This window comes from Parasteatoda tepidariorum, chromosome 7 (genome assembly GCF_043381705.1).
Source record: "Parasteatoda tepidariorum isolate YZ-2023 chromosome 7, CAS_Ptep_4.0, whole genome shotgun sequence".
Taxonomy (NCBI): domain Eukaryota; kingdom Metazoa; phylum Arthropoda; class Arachnida; order Araneae; family Theridiidae; genus Parasteatoda; species Parasteatoda tepidariorum.
In genome coordinates, this window is record NC_092210.1 from 2,894,752 (window position 1) to 2,914,836 (window position 20,085).

General features: G+C 29.8%; 1 protein-coding gene across 1 annotated transcript in view; it reads right to left on the reverse strand.

Moving 5' to 3' along the window:
- The window catches only part of LOC107441737 (agrin), a 342,845-nt gene that overhangs the window by 67,683 nt on the left and 255,077 nt on the right, over positions 1-20,085 (reverse strand). Inside the window, exons 9-11 of the mRNA XM_071183001.1 lie at positions 17,908-18,022; positions 14,948-15,166; positions 10,439-10,669 (exon numbers count right to left, since the gene is read on the reverse strand). Coding sequence (XP_071039102.1) covers positions 10,439-10,669; positions 14,948-15,166; positions 17,908-18,022 — 565 coding nt within the window. The remainder of the gene's footprint in view (positions 1-10,438; positions 10,670-14,947; positions 15,167-17,907; positions 18,023-20,085) is intronic.

The window sequence follows — 20,085 nt, forward strand, 5'->3', positions numbered from 1 at the left end:
ATTATTGAGTAGGTCCCTTGGAGCAATATAATTCTTATCCCCTTTTAACGAAATATAGGAAAAATTAGTTTTCACAGTTTCTGTAAAAAGTATGTTAGCCTTCTTGTCGCGTTTTTTAATTTCTTTATTTATTAAAATAAGTTCGAAAATTGGGTATTTCTCAAAGCATTTTTTTCTCATAGCATCATTCAGATGACTCTAAAATTGGCACAGCTTCAAAATTTTGTTACAAATTCCAATTTTTAGTATTTCCTGCTTAACAAAATAAGGCATTATCCTGATAACAAATTATACTACAAAAATATCTAGGGAATCGTGCTCAAGTAAAAAATTAAACGAAATAGTTTAGTATATTATCAGGAAAAAAATCTACTTGGTATCTTAAAGAAAGAGTAAAAGATATAATGAAATAATTAGTGAATCACACGTGGTCAGATAATTAAAAATTTAATTTCACAACTAAGATGTTAGGACTACTTTTAAGATGCTGAGATATTTTAAGACGCTTAAAATTTTGGCTACGTATTCGACAGCTTTTTATGTTCTGTATCTTTATACTCTTTGTAGTGACTTATAAAACATCAAAACTATTTTAGATAATCTGTGTTGAAGTCAAGAGAAACAAAAAAAAGACAACCAATAATTTATACTCTTTTTTTCAAAAAAAAAAAAAAAAGTATGCTTAGTAAATAATCAGCTATTTTGCATTAAATAATTTTAAACAGCGAAATGTTTTTAAACAAGGTTTTATTCTTAGCTAGCAGACAATAATTATTTTTTTGAAAACTTGACTATAATTTAGAAAGGAACTTTACTTTAAAGAAAAACCTAAATTAAAGAACTGAAAAAATTGATTAGTATATTAATGAAGAAATATTAAACGTAAAAGGGTAAAGAATAAGATTCTTAAAAATGTCAAAATGTACTTAAATAATTGGTAAAATAGTTCTGCAAAACACTTTTGAAACACTTCCGGAAATTTGTTTTAAGATTAAGACGATAAAGGGTAAACCTACCAGTGATGGAACACACCCCAGTGAAGAAACATTTCATAGATTATTTTTAAAGAATAAGATTTTAAACGTTTTAATTTAGATTGATTGGTAACAGTAGCTTACTACCTAACAATCGGAAGTCATCTAACAATGCACTGAGTTACCTGGTCTTAGAGTCTTCTCTGGAAAAAGTTCTGAATTTGTTAGTATCTGTTCAACGCCTTGTTTCTTTGACACAATTATAAGGTCAGTGGTGCTAGTTATCCGTTTAAAGTACAACTAATTGCATATAATAATGCTTTTTTTCTCATTGTGAAAAAGAGAATTCAAAATATGGTTATTGAAGTTACGTTTTATTCATTTCAAGCATCATAACATTAGCAAGTACTAAGATTAGGGGGTGCTTATTAACTAGATTACCAAACGATGAAAAACCAATGAATTAACAAGTGTTCCTTTATTGGGATTTCTTCAAGTTAATGAAAATAAAAGAAAAAATTTGATTTTCCTGTACTTTTAGTCATATTATACATCAAAATTATGTTAAAAGTACAAAAAACAACTTCTAACCTGTGAAGGAACAGGCACGTTTCTTCACTGGGAATAGATTTCCCAGTGAATGAACAGAATGTGTGAAATATGATTTTACATGGATAATTAGTAGTTCTGCGATATAGAGGACACCTAAAATTCAGTTAAATGTTGTATGAATAGTTCCTATAACAATTTCATTTCAAAATGCAAATTTAATTGCTAAATTTATTTAAAGAATTATAATAATAATTTATTAATTATTTATCGTTATAAATGTAGTGATTAGTTATTACATCATACCTTAGACACCTTAATAAGCTATGTTTATGGACTAAATATAATAATAAAAGCTTGAATAGAAAATTTCTTTGCAGGCCTTTGTGCTAATAATTAGCTAAATTATTATCTTATTGCGGTCTTTAACGTCCAGACGGGAACTGGTAGGAAAAATCCATTTAAAGACAATCATCCAGGTGAAAAATGGCTGAAGTTTTTTTTTTTAAGGCGACATCCACCGATAACTCAGTGCAATGCAAATATAATTTCAAAAGGCAAAACTTTCCTTAGAGAATAATATTCGAAATTCTGGTTTTAAGAACTTTAGATGAATCTTTCGGAGGGAAGTAGCCCTGACATCCTTTTAGAAAGTTATTGCATTTACAATGAAAACGAAACAAGAGTTAAATACTGTCCTTAAACGAGAAAAATCCTTGGCCTTAAAAATTATGAGGATTTATATTCTTAAGTACCTAAAAAAGAAAAAGTACCTCCATTGGTAGTTTTTTCTTACTGAAGAATTCTTTGATATATTACAGAATCAGTCCCTACTATATATTTCATTGGAAAAAGCGATTCATGAAATGAAACAATGACCGCAGCAACATTTTACAAATATATTGCAAATGTTTCTACCCATGGCTAATTAAAAATGCTATCAAATTCCCTATTTTTCTTGTTTTGGATAGGTATAAATCTTATATCAATTTGAAACTGAGCAAGTTATGTTCAACAAAACAAATTTTCTGGTTTAGTTTTCTACCTAATTCAGGGAAATCTCCCGTTAGATCTTAAAAGAATTGTAAAGCAATATGTAGAGAAAATTTTACATCCATTTTTAAATAAGATTTTGAGGCATCAACTGATGAAGTTAAAATGCTTTTATGAAATGCGATATTTTTCCATTCGATGTAAAAAACGTTGACTTTAACAAATGCATGCAAAACAGACACCAAGAGTTAATGAGCAAGACAACTTATCAACAAAATACATGCTTCGAGAGTAACGATGCACTATTTCTTCAGAAGCTTGAGAGGGAAATCTCACAAGTTATGTTGCAAATTTTTAAAGGAATATTGACAGAAAAGTTTAATCTCCCAAATATTCAATAGCCAGTGCTTTACTCAATATTGAAGAATTTATTTCAAAAAGAACATTTGGTTAATCAAATTTTGGCACTGAAGCTGATACAACTAGCATTGATAATGAAAGTATCTTGAAAACTGATTTTGATATAAGTCCTCTTGAAGCATTGTTAGTTGTAAAAACAATTGGTTCCATAAGTAAATGGCAAGTACTGCTGAAGACCCACTAGATATAAGTCAATGAGAGATGGATTTTACTCAAACTTCGAAACTCCTTTTTCTCATTTATTATCCAGTGAGGAATTCTAGAAATGGTACTGGAAAATCAAAAGAAATTTCGAAAATACATTTACATTGGCCAAAAATTTGGAAAAAAGAGGAAGGTTCAATCAAAATAAAAAAATTACTTTTTTGCATTAACTTCAGAAAAAGAACGAAAATTTAAAGAGATTGAAAGAGCTGAAAAAATAGTTAAAGCAGAAAATGTGACGAAGAGAAAGAAAATACTTAAAAAGATTAAAAAATAGCTCGAAAAATATGGGGAAAAGAGTAAACAAAAAAGTGATCCAATTATAATAATAATAAAAACATCATCGGATTACACAATGATAAACATTCATAATTTAGAACGGACTATTAAACTGTGAGAAAAAAAAAAGAAAAACATTTTTTTTTTAAATTATGTATTCAAACATATTTTACTTTCCATTCCATGACGGAAAAAAAAGTAACATTTTCCACATTAACTATGGTTATATGTCGTAATTCCAAGAAAAATCTTGTTTTTAGACATTTGTGTGGCCTATGGATTCCTAACGAGCATCAAACATTATCAAAATTAAGTGTTCATTCTCTGGAAAATTTAGTGTTTATTCACTGGTAAGAACTGTTCCTTCACTTGGTCATCTTACTACTTATTATTTAAACCACCAAAAGCTTAAAACAATATTATGTAAGTTATCTAACTTTTTTTACATAATTTGCATTTAATAACAAATATGTCGAAACCATCATTTAGCTAAAATTACAAATTTTGAAATTTTTATGAATTTTTTTTAAAGGCAAGCTAAGCTTAAGTGTTCCTTCATTGTTTAGTTTACCCTATAAGATGTTGAGAAATTTGCGATGTTGTGAGAGATGTTTAAAAATGTTGACTACGTATTTTTATTAATATTTATAAAATATATATTCAAGAAATTGATAAATATATTATTCCAAATCTATGCATACGTATGTCTATTATTGAAATTGTATCAGTTATTGAAAAACAAAATAAAAGAATAAAAAATAATCACATTAAATAAGCACAATCTGGTGTATAATCATATTCTATCAGAAGATCATATCCTATTTTATAAAACTTGACATTCCTTGAATAAGGTGTTTTTTACTCAAAATGTTTTATTCAAATTTCTTTACTAAATTGTAAATAAATTATTAAGCGACTAAAAAGGAAATATTGTATTTTATAGTTAGAAATAAATAAATATAAAAAGATTAGCAAACGATTATTAGCGAAAAAAATATGAATGAAATTTCACACTACGCGTGCGAAGTCAAGTTCCTCGCAAGTTCATCACATTTTAATATTAATCGCCCCATTTAATCATTTCTTTATTGTCGCCAAATTATTTTTTTAGAAATAATTAATTTTAATTTTTCTCAGCTTCTAATAAATAAAAACTGTTGAAACTTTAGATTTTATAATTAAAATACATGTAGATTAATATGGTATAAAAAAATTCATGCCTTATAATTCAAAATTTTTTCATCCTCACTTTAATTAAATAATAAAAAATAATAAATAATTATTAAAAATTATTTTTTGCATGAAATTATCTTTGGGTAAATGAGTTTTATGAGTGGGTGCAATTTTTTTTGAATTGCTTCATTAGTTTTGAAAATATGACTGAAAACGCAAAAAGCGAAATTAACATTAAGGGGTACGAACTTTGAATCGCTCTCCTGACCAAACTATGGGGACCATATTTCCCAGATTGCGGCTACCCCACTATATTTTGAAGGTTAAAAATCCAAATATGTAAAAAAAACTATATGTTTATTCAGAGAAAGTACGTTTTTGTGTCTGATTTTGTATAGTAATTAATAGTTAGCACTAATTAATTAGCATATTTGAGGTCACCCCCGGGAACCATTAAGATTGACACTTAGTTCGTGAGAATCCGATTATTAGAACGAAAGTTATTCAGGGTGATTCGTTTTTTTTTTTTTTTTTTTTTTTTTTTTTTTTTTTTTTTTTTTTTTTTTTTNGTGCAGAGGAATGGATTCTTTTTCGATCGGATGTAATAATCCTTCTTGTTTTCCACACTTTCGCTTTATTAAAATGCAAGGAACACAGTTTTTAATGAAACGGTCTATTTTTTCTTTCACTTTAGGGATATAAAATTGATGTTTCAATGATTCTTCAGTACGCTTAGAGGCATAATGTCCGCGATCATGAGCATTTCGTATAATATCATTTTGCATACTTTCAGGAGCGACAAGAAGTTCTTCACCGTCAACAAATATATATAGTATGCCAGATTTAAGAAAAAAGTCATCATAGGGTTTAGTTTTCAAAAGTTTTTTAACCGTTTGGATTTCGCTATCTTCTTCCTAAGCTTTTCTAATTTTTGTAATGAGACTATCCTGAACTATCATAATCGGATATCTACTTAGCGCGTCAACATTATACATTTTGGAACCGGAGCGGTGTTCAATGATATAATCGAAATCCTGTAGCAATAATGCCCAGCGCGCTATGCGAGTACACAAATCCTTTTTATTTAATGTCATCGCAAATGCATTACAATCGGTCACAATTTTAAAATGTTTCCCTAGCAAGTAAACTCTAAATTTTTTTAAAGCCTGTACAATGGCTAAGACTTCAAGCTCAAAACTGCTGTATTTCGCTTCGGCATCAGACGTTTTCTTACTCATAAAATAAACTGGGTGAAACGCATATCTTCTAACGATTTTTGCATTAAAATACATCCATAACCATGAATACTTGCGTCGCAACGTATTTCAGTATCCGCGTTTTGATTGTAAGTGCTAAGAACGGGTGGAGAAGACAAATTATGCTTTAAACTACTAAATGCTTGTATTTCATTCTCGGTAAATTTAAATTCGCGATTTTTTTCAAAAGTTCAGTTAAAGGGTGAGCAATAATGGAGAAATTTAATATGAATTTTAGAAAATAGCTAGCTAGACCCAGAAATGATTGTTAATCCTTCCTATTTTTGGGTTCGGGAAAATTCAGTATTTTGAGGTGACGGGTACATTTTACCATTACATGTCCGAGAAATTTTGTTTTTCTAGTTAAAAAGGTACATTTTGAAAAATTTATCTCTAACCCATAAGCAGAAGCGAGTGAAAATACCGATTCAAGCCTCTCGAAACCTTCCTCTTCATTTTTCGATGGTATAGTCATATCATCCATAAAAATAATTAAATGACCTTTAATTATCAAATCCTTAAAAATAGTGTTAATATAACGCTGAAAAGCTGCAGGTGATTTGCAAAGGCCAAATGGTACGCACAAAAATTGAAATTGACCATTATAAGTGACGAAAGACGTATATTTACGACTGTTCGGTTCTATTTCCAAATAAAAAAATGCATTACGCAAATCAATTTTGATAAACGTAGTTGCTCCTTGAAGATTTTCAAATATATCGTTAATAAGTGGTAAAGGGTAATTATCTTTAACTACATTTTTATTTAACGCTCTATAATCAATACAAACTCTTGGGGCTCCGTCTTTCTTTTTTACCACTACAGTCTGACTGGAATATACGGAAGAACATGGTTCAACTACACCGTCAGCCAACCATTTTGTCACTTGGTCATCAACAATTTTACGTTTTGTAAAAGGTAATCGACGTGCTCTATGAGTTATTGGTGTTTCATTTTTTAAATTTATAGACATTTGAATTTCGCTAGTTTTAGTTTTGGTAGGTTTATAATTTGAAACCATATTTTGAAGAGTTTCTTTTTGTGTTTGACTAACGCGAGATTCGATTTCTAATTCGAAATCATTTTTAATCGAAATATTTGAAATAGAAAATTGCTCTACTGGTTTTGTTCCACTATTTTCTATCTTTGTTAAAGTGATACCAGCGGTATTATTTTTTATTTCTGCCTGTGTTAAAATATCCATGCCAATTATAGCATCGTATGACATAATATTATCTCTAACTATACAAAAAAAAATTTTAAATTCTTGATCATCTATTACAAATTCATGAGTACAACTACCTATTGGTTTAAAATGTCCGTTACCAAACGCTGCTAGTACCATAAAAAGAAGTTAAAGGAGGTGAGCCTATTTTATGATAAGTTTGTTCCCGCAAAATTGTTTTCATAGGTCCAGTATCAATAAGAGCATTAAATGAAGTATTATTGACATTAACGGTTTTATACATCAAGGAAGGTGAATGTGTAATTGCGCTTACAGTGTTATCAGTTTGGTTAATAGGTTTATTATTACATTTAGAAGCAATATGTCCAAATTTCTTACATAAATTGCATTTCAAACCTCGTTGTTCATCAGGACACAAACGTGAAATATGTCCCGTCACACCACAATTATAACAAGTTTTCTGTTTATCAAACTTAAAATCATTTTGAAAATCATATCCTCGTACATTATCACGTACTAAATTATTACGTTTGGGAAATTCAGAGGAAAAGCGAGGATTTGTACGGAAAAAAGATTTTTTGTTTCTATCATTAACTATTTTTTCATAAACACGCAATTTATCCTTAAATTCAGGAATAGATTTCGCGCCATACAAAATGGATTTATCAGCGGGGGGATCGGGAATACGGTATTCCGATTCCCTTAGCACCGGCCCGGTGCTAAGCATTTGATTATACTATTGACGGTATTCCCAATACCGTCAATAGTATAATCAAATAAAGAAAAATCGTCTATTGGGTTTTTACAATTACACGCGAGTTCCCGTACGGCAAAAAAATATTCCATAAAAGATTCGTGTGAATTTTTTTTTACGATTACTTAATTGACGATGAATTTCGGCGGCATTTAATTGGTGACTAAACTCATTTAATAAAGCATTTTTAAACAATAACCACGATGTTAAATTACGTTATGTGAAAATAAAAGTTCTTGCTTGACCGTCAAGTAAAGTTTTACAAAATATTATTTTCTGCGTATCACTTAAATCGGGAATAAAATTAAACGCGTCCTCAACATCGTTAAAAAACAAATGTATCCCATATGAATTGAAATGCCTCATTGAAGATGATATTTCTTTTAAAAGAAAGTAATTCGAAGAGTGAAATTCTGCATTCTTTGTTTTGTTACTACTCGATAAGCACTTGGGTGGGGTTTCAATGTCATGCACGTGTACTTCAGTTTCACTTTCATATTGATCATCTTCTTCGCTCAATTGTGTATTAAAAGCTTGTTATTCTTTTAAGTTCATAAACGATTGATAAATTCTATCGATTAATTCTGGCTTTTTTCCTTCAACATCCAAATTTAGCACACTTAACACACATATTAATTCGTGTTCGGAACAAGTATCAGATATAAACATTTTCCTTTCCTCAATATTTATGTCCGGGGGAAAAGAAGAAAAGGATCGCAATTTTTTCGTGACGTGCGATCAAACACATCGTTAAATATAATGCGATTGAGCAATTTCACAGTTTTTACATTTCCCGATTTTAGGAAATTTGCAATTGGTTTGATATTACTTAGAGATGTCATTGATACAGTTTAAAAGATACAGTTCAAATTCAAACTCACCCGTCTGGTAAGCCAAGTAAACTAGCAAACACCATCTGTGCTTAATTATCAATTTTCTTTTGGTTAATCAACACCGTCTGTGTTAATTATATTTTATCAAACGGCCAGAGCCCCCATGTGGAGGTTGCCGTCAGATATAGCTGAAATAACTACGCATTTGTAATAATTAAATTTAATGAAAAAAATAACAATAGATATGAAACAACCACACCGGTGAAGAATAAAACAAAATGAAGAATAAAACAAAGAAAAATTATAGACAGATGAAAAAAAAAGGGGGGGGGGATAATAAGTAAAGAAAAAATATTATTTACAATGACAAAAATATGAAAAACATGATTATGCAATTTATCTATTTAGTAACTAAACAGAAAGAAAAATGAAATATTTACATAACTAATCTACTAAAATTTTCAAAAAAAATTTTTCACACAAAAATATACAAAATTTTTATGCAAAACGAACTGGACAACAAGTGTCATTTATTCAGAATTTAAGATTCTGTGTGGTTAATAGGGGTTATTTATTTTATGAAAATCTGTATTCCCCGTTAAAATGGAGGAAAACAGAATTTCATGAAGCAGAGGGAAAATGATAGATCCAGATTGGACAATATAAAAATAGTTTATAAAAATTTTTCTCACCTTACTGATTCAACTTACATCGCCCTCATATCAAAATGATGTAGAGGTAAACATCTCCACACGTAATTCGGATCTCTCAAAAATATAGGGTTTACTTCTTCCTTGACCANTAATATTTATATATATATATATATATATACTTTCCTTATTCATTCATTTATTTATTTTTGAATTTTTTAAACTTTTTATCTTATTTTGGGTCTTCCTTCAAATTTCAAATAACTATATTTTTAACAATTATATCATACAATGACAGCAAAAAGCTCAATCTTTTCTATTTATACTTCTTAGCAATTTTTCTTAACTGTTAGATTAGTCAACCTATTTTTAAGGTATTGTTTACTTATTTCAATTTATGTTCCGCAGAAGTAATACATCATTTGAATCACACTGCTAAAAGTGAAAAAAAAAAATAGAAAAGTTCAATATGCAAAAATAAATAAATAAATTGCAGTTTTGACTAGTTTGGTTAGAGCTTGATTTGTTATTTATTACTTTGGTTAGAATTTGTGTTGGTTAGTTTGGTTAGAAGTTCTATCTTTTTAATGGTTTGATAAGAACTTCTCTTGATTTAAACTTAATTTATTAGTTTGAATGAAAGTTTTATTGATGACTTTAATTAGAACTCAATAAATCATTAATTTTTATTACCACTAACTACTTGTTGGTAGTTTGATCGATTTTTGATTGTTCTAATGAGAATTTAGTTGTTTATTAGTTTCATTAGAATTTTAAAATATTTTGACAAGCTTATGTGATTTTGATTAGAATTTTAAAGTAGTTTGATTAGTTTGATGTGATTTTGATAAAATACTAAAGTCTTTAAAATTAACAAGATTAAGAGCAAGGTTTTTTCATCATAAAATGATATATAAATAAGAGTCTCAATTGGGGAACATCTGAATTTTTCTTTTTATGAATTATAATCAAAATATAATCTTAAAGTTAAGTGACTTGTATTAGTAAGAGCGAAGAAGAATATATACCGGAAAAGAGATGTTAAAATGAAACAGAATTTAGTTTATGTCTTTTATAAACGACCGGTCTCTGCTACAACACCGCAGCATTTATGTGAAAACAGACGTCTGCAGCAATTAAAGACTAAATTAAAGGGAAAAGTGTTACCTTCGCATAGCGAGATAGGCAAGATGTAAATCTGTGTTTGCTGCCGGCATGATTCCTCTTTTAAAGCGCAGTCGTTGTTATGGATTGCATTATCAGATCCACAGACGGGCTTACGGTTGGGAGGGCAGTTAAAGTTACAGTCACACTGCGGTAAACCTTCGACATCGAGTTGGCATGTTGCACCAAATTTGCAGTTTTTTTCGATGCAACCTTTGCTACTGGAACCCATAACTGAAAGAAAAAGCAAAATAATTTCAAGCATTATATTTTCTGTATTATGCAATAATATGAAGAAAAATATTGATTCCTTATCCCGTTTCTCTAATGCATTAAAAGCAAAATAATAGAATAACTAAAATAGGAGTCTAACTAAAAATAGAATATAACTAAAACTAGTATATAACGAAAGCAAGAAGGAAAAAAATAAACAAATAGTCAAAAGCATTATTTCAATCACTGGTTACTCATAGGTCAAATTTTTTTCCCTGGACTGATTGTCATAAACGCCACGAAAAACTGCTTCAATTGATTTCTGTCCTCTTGCCGTCCGAAAGACTGGATTGGTTTCCAATTTCAACCAAATAAACATTTTTTAAGGCGTCACAGAGTACGACAAGACAGTAATTATTCATAAGTTAACCATAAATTGTATTCTGTTTACTATTGCTCTTGAACACAGTTGAAAAGAGTGATGACGTCCAAATAAGGTGCGCATGCCATCAAACACTAAACAACACCCATTCTCCAAATGGGTAATATATCTGTGCACTTTAAATGTAACCTGCATACTCGTATTAGAGAGAAAAGAAGGAAGAGTGAAATATTTTATTTTATTTAATTTTATTTTATTTTATTTTAAAACCGTCGTTGAACAGCCAACCCAATTTCTTGGGCTTACGACTACTAATGTTCAACTCCATAACCTTGTAGTTTTGAACCTAATCCAGAAGACAAGCAAACTCCTGGATCAAGTATTGGGGGAAATTTGCCTTCGTGGAGGACTTTTTGATGGAACTAACCCGCATTTACGCTAAATAGAAAGGAAAACCATGAAAACCTTCCACGGTTAGCCTGACGGCAAAGGGACTCTAACCCATGATCCATCTACCACTAAGAATATTTTACGTCAGCACTGTGGTCGGTGGAAGCCGGACGTGGAATTCATATCCATCAGACATCGCTGGGATACGAACCCGGTTCACCTCATTAGAAGGCGGATGCTCGATCCCCTGAGCCATCACGGCTCATGAAGGTACTTTAACCATTTAACCGTCAACTTTGAAGGTATTTTGACCATTTTAAACACAAATTATTATGATACTTTTGAATAATAGTGGTATAATTTCTTATTTTTATCAATTTATTCGCCACAAATACAAAAATAAATAAAATAAAAAGCGAAATCAAACTCTATGTTATCCAAACCAATGTAGGATTACTTATTAAATTTCCTGAATAGTACTTTTTACTACGTTTTAAGCTACTTATAATGCTAAAAAATGCGCCTGATTTGCATTCTAGTGTAATTTATATTTTCAATAAAATTAACGAAATATACGCGATTAAAAGTGTATGTATTCACAAAAGTAGTTTCGCAGGATTTTAACCATCGTGAGTATAAATCATTCCGATTTATTTACTCATGAAATAATGATGGACTTTATTCTTACATCAAATAATCTAGTTCAAAATATTTTCGAAATCAATATTATCTGGACCAAAGTATGAATATTTATCCTTAAACGTTAATCTTAACCTTAAACTTGACTTACCATGGATTAAATTATTTTTCTGCAAATTTCAAATTATTTACAACTGCTGAAAATTGGAAATTTGATTGGTTTTTAGTAAAATGTGTAATTTCAATTCCAAAAACAAAGATATCTCTTAAGTAAAAATTCATATTTTTTAGAAGATAATTATAGTAAATATATAATTACTGAACAATCGTTTTTAGTCCTGTTAGTCCATTTGTTTGTTATGTTAGTCCGTTGTCATTTATAAGTAATAACCTCAGCATCAATATAAATTTAGTGCTGTGGACAAAAAATATAGAAAACATTTTTTTAGATATTTTTGTAAAATGTTTACCATTATAAACATAAATAATTCAACTTTTATGCTAAACTAACCGTGCGCAATTCCATGCAACTATGCCGAAGGATTATTTAAGATGCAGATACTTCGCTAAAGTGTTGCACTTTAAAGTCGAATTTTATTTTGTCAGCAAACACAAGGTATATATATTTTATAAAGAAGTTTAGTATCTCTGATGCTTTGATCTTTGAAATATATATTTTTCGCCAATTTATATTTATATAAAGAATCTCCTAATTAAAAACTCATATTTTTCGAAGATAATTATAGTAAATATATAATTTCTGAATGCTTATTTTTTAATCCTGTTAGTTCATTTGCTTGTTATGTTAGTCAGCTGTCATTTATAAGTAATTACCTCAGCACCAATATAAATGAAACGCTGTAAACGACAAAATATATTAGAAAGCATTTGTTTTAGATATTTTTGTAAAATGTTAACAATTATAAACATAAATAATTCAGCTTTTATGCTAAATCAACTGTCGCAATTCCATACAAATATGCCGGGGGATTATTTGAGATACGGATACTTCGTTAAAGTGTTGCACTTTAAAGTCGAATTTTATTTTGTCTGTTAACACAAGGTATATATATTTTTAAAGAACTTTAGTATCTCTGATGTTTTGATCTTTGAAATATATATTTTTCGCCGATTTATCGAAGAACAATCAAACATACATATACAGACGCAAAAAGAAGAAAAAAAAAAAACTTTTTATTTTTTGGATCACATTTCCAATACTTTCAATTCCCTAAAGCTTTTTTACATTTTATGCGCCATTATCCACTCGGTTGCTATATCGCGAAAAAAATAGTGGAATAAAGCAAAAAATAATATTTTGCTCGAAGTATTATAAAAAAAGGAAGAAATAAATGGTGAAAAATTGTGTGCTTCTCCACTTTTATTCATGAAACATTTATGTGGTTGGAGGAAAAAAAAATCTTCTCTTTTTAACAATAAGAATGAGAATAGTTCGTCGATGCAGTGTCAGAGAAATTACAATTCACGTCTGGGTGCGAGATTTTTCGGTTAAAAATTTCGACAACTTCTCACTTTTGAAAAGTCGTTTTCTTCTATTTCAGAGAGAAAATAAGTTTGGAAAAATATTGCTTAAATTTGACAGTACTTGTTCTCAAAGAAATGCTCTAAAAAAATATCTCAGTAGTTCTGAAATATGTATAGGTAAAAATACATTCATTTTTAAAGTAACGCTCTTCTTTTTTATAAGGATTTCTTAATATATATTTACATTTGCTGATGTTGAAAAAGTCATCTATTAAAAAGTGGCTTTTAGGTCACAGAAAAAACTATTGGTTTGCGCGGTTTAAGTGATTTTTGAATGGTTGAATTTTAATTGGTGTGCTAAAACGTGAAAATTCTCAAGCCTGTACAGTTATTCTTGGTGAAAAAAAAAACGAAACGTCCACGCGGAAACTTTTTATATCTAACTCTTAATAATAATATAAACTAATTGAACATCTTTTCTTCGCACGGTCTTAAAACGAAAGTTATTAGTCAATGAATCGGAATTAATCCACACTGTGAAATCAAACTGAAAGATAAAAGATATATTTCCCACATAGTCCAGTCAAATTGTCAATGCTTATTCTCAATTGATTCCAATTATAATTAATTATTGTAGAAGATAATTTAATGCATAATCAATGTTTCAATTAAGCTACTAAACAAGATTTTGCTGGTGATAAAAATGTAGACTGGTATTTACTTTATTATTTGAATTTACCAACACTGCAAGATCATGCTCAAAACTAAAAGATATATTACATACATAGTTCAGTCAAATTTCCAATCCTTATTATTCGTGATTTAATCCTAATTATAATTAAATTTTATAGAAAATAATTTAATACATAATTAATGTTTAAATCAAGCTACAAAACAGGATTTTGCTGTTGACAAAAATGTACACTGATATTTACTTTTGAGCGAATTGAACCGATGTCCTTTAGATTTGCAATAATCTTAATATGGTACTAGATGAAACCATATTATCATGCTTCTTAAACTTGAAGCATGATACTATGATTAAACTTGAATAAAAATGTAGTTCATTGTTAAGTCATAATTAACATATAGCGAATTTGCACGATACTCTTGTTCAAGATATCGATAATACAGCTCAAGGAATTGATATTATGGAACATGATACGTATTTTACAGTTCTATATTGAGAAGATTTTTCTGAGAGTGCATGAAGCAAAGCAATATAGAAAAATCAAAGAGGGAGAAATTATAAAAAAAGAAAATATATAAATAAATTGAACAACAAATGATCCTTTACTTGTATGTGTACGTTACTTTTGCATCGTAAAAATAAGCTATATTAAAAACAAATTTAACAGAAAAAATTGTTTTTTTTTTTTTTTAAATTTTATAAAAGTATTTACCTTGACCAGCATTACCAACATCTTCACATTCACCGTAGAACATTACATTCAGTTCTTGACTTCGAATACAGGCTTCTCTCCTCATTTCACACTCATTAGGATATGACATGCCGTCACTGGCACATACTGGTTCATACGTGTCAGGACAATTAATTGGACAAACACACTGGCCGTTCTCGCACCTGGCACCATACTTACAGTGTACATTTTGACACAAGTCTGGAATTCATGATATAAGTCAAATATTATCAATAAAACAGTAAGGACATAGGATTTAAGTAATTATAAAAATATTTAAGATCGCTTTTGTAAACATAATACTAAACTACACCATAAAGCAAGCTATACATTTTGAAAAAATAAATGTTTCAGTTGTGATGCAGCAAATATCTTTCTCTGTAAGATAAGTAAAGTGCGAAGCTCTTTTATAAATATCAAAGTTCTCCGATAAATATGAAATATTTAAAATTTATTTCAAATTTTTTCCTATGAATGTCAAAACTTTCTGATGAATGTCAAAACTTTCGGATGAATGTCAAACCTCGCTAATGAGTATCAAATCTCTCCGAAAAATGTGAATTGTGGTCCCGCATTTTATTTTATTTTATAACCGTCGTTGAACAGCCGACCCAATTTCATGGGTTTACGACTACTTAAGTTCAACTCCGTAGCCTTGTAATTTTGAACCAATCCAGAAGACAAGGAAACTCCTGGATCAGTACCCCCAGAGGTATTGATTTGTTGTGGGAACATGGAGGACTTTGAAACTCGACAGATTTAACGTGCATCAGTCACCATTTACTACACGGGGAATCTTCGGCCGGCGAGGATAGAACCCACGACCTCTTGGATATGGGCCCAGCGCCCTACCAACCAGGCTATCCCGGCCCTGTGGTCCCGCATTGGACTAATCGTAAAGACTCGGTTCCAAGTAGAACACCGAAGTCAAGCATCACTGACTGCGGTCAGTAAACAGGTGGGTGACACTCGCAGATCATCGGGCTACCAAAGTAGAGGAGCCATCCCCTCTGTAGAGGATCAAATTTGCTATGGCATGTCTTCGGGTCATTCTCAGGGATGTTTCCCAAACTGTCGTCAATAGCCCATTGTGCAGTTCTAGTGCGACGTAAATAAAATACGTACCTACCCTCCTCAGATCTTACCAATGAGTGTAAAAACTCTCCGATGATTATAAAAACTCGTCGAAAAATATCAAATCTCGCCGATTAATGTCGAAATGTTCACGGTATGCAGTTACTTTGGCATGTTTTCAAAATTGCTGTTCACTTATTATTATATTGCTTCCGTACACCACCAGGTGACTGATATTGCATGCATCGACAATCACGGTGCATCGATGATGAGTGATGAAAAAAATAAAAATTGTTATTATTTTTAATTTACAACCCAGTTATCAGTGCACTTCTGATCAATAATCAGTGCAGTTTCCCAGTTATCAGTGCACTCCATACATCACCTGACTGACATTGCATAGGTCGACAATGTGTATCGATAGTGAGTGATGAATAAAAGAAAAAAATATTATTTTTACAAACTTCCTGTGCAGTTATCAGTGCATTTTGCAATCCCCGATACACCAATGTACAGTGCGCAAAAAAGACCACCCTGAATAGCTTTTGATCTTATGATCGGTTCTTCACGTTCTAGGACACAATTTTAATGTCTCGAGGAAGTGACCTCACATATGCTAATTAATTAATGCCGACGATAATTCATTGAATCAGGCACGAAAACGTACTTTCTCTACATAAAAATGCTTTTTTTCCGACCGATTTGGACTTCAGACCATCAAAATATAGGGAATAGCCGCGATCTGGAAAATATGGTTCCAATAGTTTGGTCAGGAGAACATTGTAATGGTTGGACACCTTTATGTTAATTTTACTTTTTGCGTATTTCATTATAGTTCGAGAACTTTTTAAGCGAATTGAAACATTTTTGAAACCAGTTATAAAATTCGTTTATCTAAAGACCATGCAAGAACTATTTTTTTACTGACTATTTATTATTTTTATAATTTTATTTAATAACGTTCGAATAGAATTTTTCGAATAGAATTAACGTTCGTATAGAATTTTTTGCATCAATTTAAAGAATATAATTTTACATGGTAAAATACAAAATTTGAGCAATATCGAACGAATAGTTTTTGAGAAATCGAGTTTAAATATCTGAGTCCTAGAACGTGAAGAACGTGATTCTCTATTTAGAGAGTTCGCTTATAATTTCTTATTTCTGTTCTACTTTAGTTTACTTATACAGTTTCTGGCCAAATTATTAGACCCGCTAAGATTCTATGCAAAATCTTAATTATCGGCTGATGCTACACAAAATTATTGTTTTTACGCTGCTGAAACCGGTTTACACTTGTTTTTGCTCGTGTATCAGTTGGTTAACATTGTAATGTAATACGTTAAAAATAAACACAAATGGAAAGTATATAAAATATCTCATGAAAAAAAACCCATCACATGTATGTTTCAATATAAAAGTACTGCATACAAACTCGTGCAAAACATGCAATTACTAAACCACTACAGTGCATCTAATCATTTGGTCTAATTATTATAATATACTAATATAATGCTTGATATAATAAATATTTAATATTTATATAATATATCGCCTAATTTATCCAATCGTCGCATTTATATTATATATCGTCCAATTTAAACAATTGATACACTAACGTAAACAAGTGCAAACCGCGTAAAAACAATAAAGATGTATAGTATGACTTGGCAATTAAGGTTTTGCATAGAATTTTATAGCGCGTCTAATAATTTGGAAAGGGTTAGTTTACTTCAGAATTTTGTTGCCAGCACGAGAAAAGAAATTTCTTCGGTATTTTAATAAAGTATAAACATTTAGTGTAATATAAATTGCGACAAAATGTTGGTGCTTAACAAAAGTTAAGCACCTTTAGAATATAAACATACCACATGGACCTCTGGACCCGACCACAACATATTGCCCTTTATTGCAAGCTGCCACTCTCATTTCACATTCATTCAAATATGTAACTCCATCTGTTCCACAGATTGAAGACTCTACCTAAAGTGAAGAAAAAAGAGTTTCTCTGTAACGAAACTAGGCCAAGTATTTTTGTACATCAAACAACTAATTCAAATGTTTATACAATTCGCGATCGCAACGAACTATAGGGGGCGTTGTTGTATGAGACCAATACCTGCGATTTCTGTATGAACAATCATTCAGTTACTCTAGAGACGTCTTCAATGTAGCATGTAGCATTGCAACGTTCCTTCTTCATTGTAGCTTATTAAATTTAAAAAAGAAAAATGTTTGATATTCTTTCTTATGCAAACGAAAAACAAAATGGTATCTCTTTTTCTTTAGAGAAGCAACATCCAAAACACATTGGAAAAATGTTTGTAAATATACAGGAAAAAATATGTATATTCTTATAAAAGTTAAAACCTAATGCCTAAGAAATAGTTTTACTAAATTTAATGATATAACATGAAAGTCCAATTAAACTTCATATTCCATAGTTTTAAGAATCATACTACCTTAATTAAAATGAACAAAAAGTATGCATAAGCCTTATAATTTTATAAAATTCAATTTTGTAAAAAAAGTTTTTTGACAACAATTTTTATCAAAAAATTTTGAGTTTCAATAAAAATTATTATTTAGAAACTAAAAAACGTAAAATAAAGAATGCTTACGAAACGAAAAAAACAAACAATTCTTTTTTGTCGCCAATTTTTAGTGCTACGAAAATTCGTCTTTGGAATTTTCCAAAAACAAAACAAAATGCAATTTTATTTTTTCAGGAGCGAAATATTTTACCAAAGGAAACGAAAATGTACCAATTCCCATGATATGAAACTTTATCTTGGCAAACGTACGTTTTGGAAATGTTATTTCATTTGGAATCTTAATTATTAGAGTTAATATGGCGACAGATTGTTAAGATAGAAAATAAAATAGAGATTGTTTTGAATCCATGTTAAACTCTATAAACTCTATAACTCTATATAACATCTAAACTCTATAATCCATGCTAAACTCTATAACCTTTCCCACCGTAATCCGATTGACTACTTTGATTTTAAATAAAGTGCTTCATTTTATGATTTGTTGCAAAAATTTTACGTGTCTATTGGCGGCACTTAAAAACCGCCAAGTCTGTAGCTGCGGTGGCGTTTATACATAAGTACCGAATTTTTATTCCATACTTTTCTGAATCATATTGCTTCAAACATTCAAAAATGCAAGAAGTATGCATAAACACATAATGTTATATCATTTAATTTTTCAGAAAAAGTATTTTGACAAAAATTTTTAATCTAAAAATCATAAACTAAAAAAAAGAATTCATAGGATAAAAAAACGATTTTAAAAATTCCTCATAGTGAAATAAAGAAACTGTCATATTGTTTCTTTTTTTTATTCTTATAGTTATTAATCAGACGTAAAAAACTATTCTGCAGAGAACTATCATCAAATAAGTAAAAAAATTATTTACAAGCAAATTTTTTATTATAAAAATCATAACACTCACCTTTTTTTATAAATCCGGAGAATTCCAACTGAAATGTTCTTCGTTAGAAATTTTATTTTTAAATATTATGTACAATGATTATCACTTCATTACTTTCAGATAACATACCACACAGCAAAATTTTATAATTGTAAGATCTCGATATGAATTTTAATATGTAGCTTAAAAACAGAATAGCTGAATTCTATTTGAAATTATTCTTTCAAAACTAAAAAATAGTTGCCAAGAAAACGATAAAAATGTATTAATAATCAGCACAAATGGCACTATTTCAAGTAATTTGGATGATTTTTTATTGTTGTTTTCCGAATTATATAGATACAGAAATATATACTATTCTATAACGAAGAAGAATATTCTATAACTATTACAGACACATTTATTCATTGGAATGAAGAAAGCAATGTTGACTTCACTTTGATTTGTAAACAGAAAAAATGTCTTTTACCGTAATACACACGTATGTAACAGTATCCGAAATCGGAAGCCATCAGTTGCAAGTTTGTTGATAATAGAAATTAAAAATTATTGAGGAATTTTTCTTCAAATGTTTGGCGTGTTCTGTTCCTGAAAGATTTACTAATAT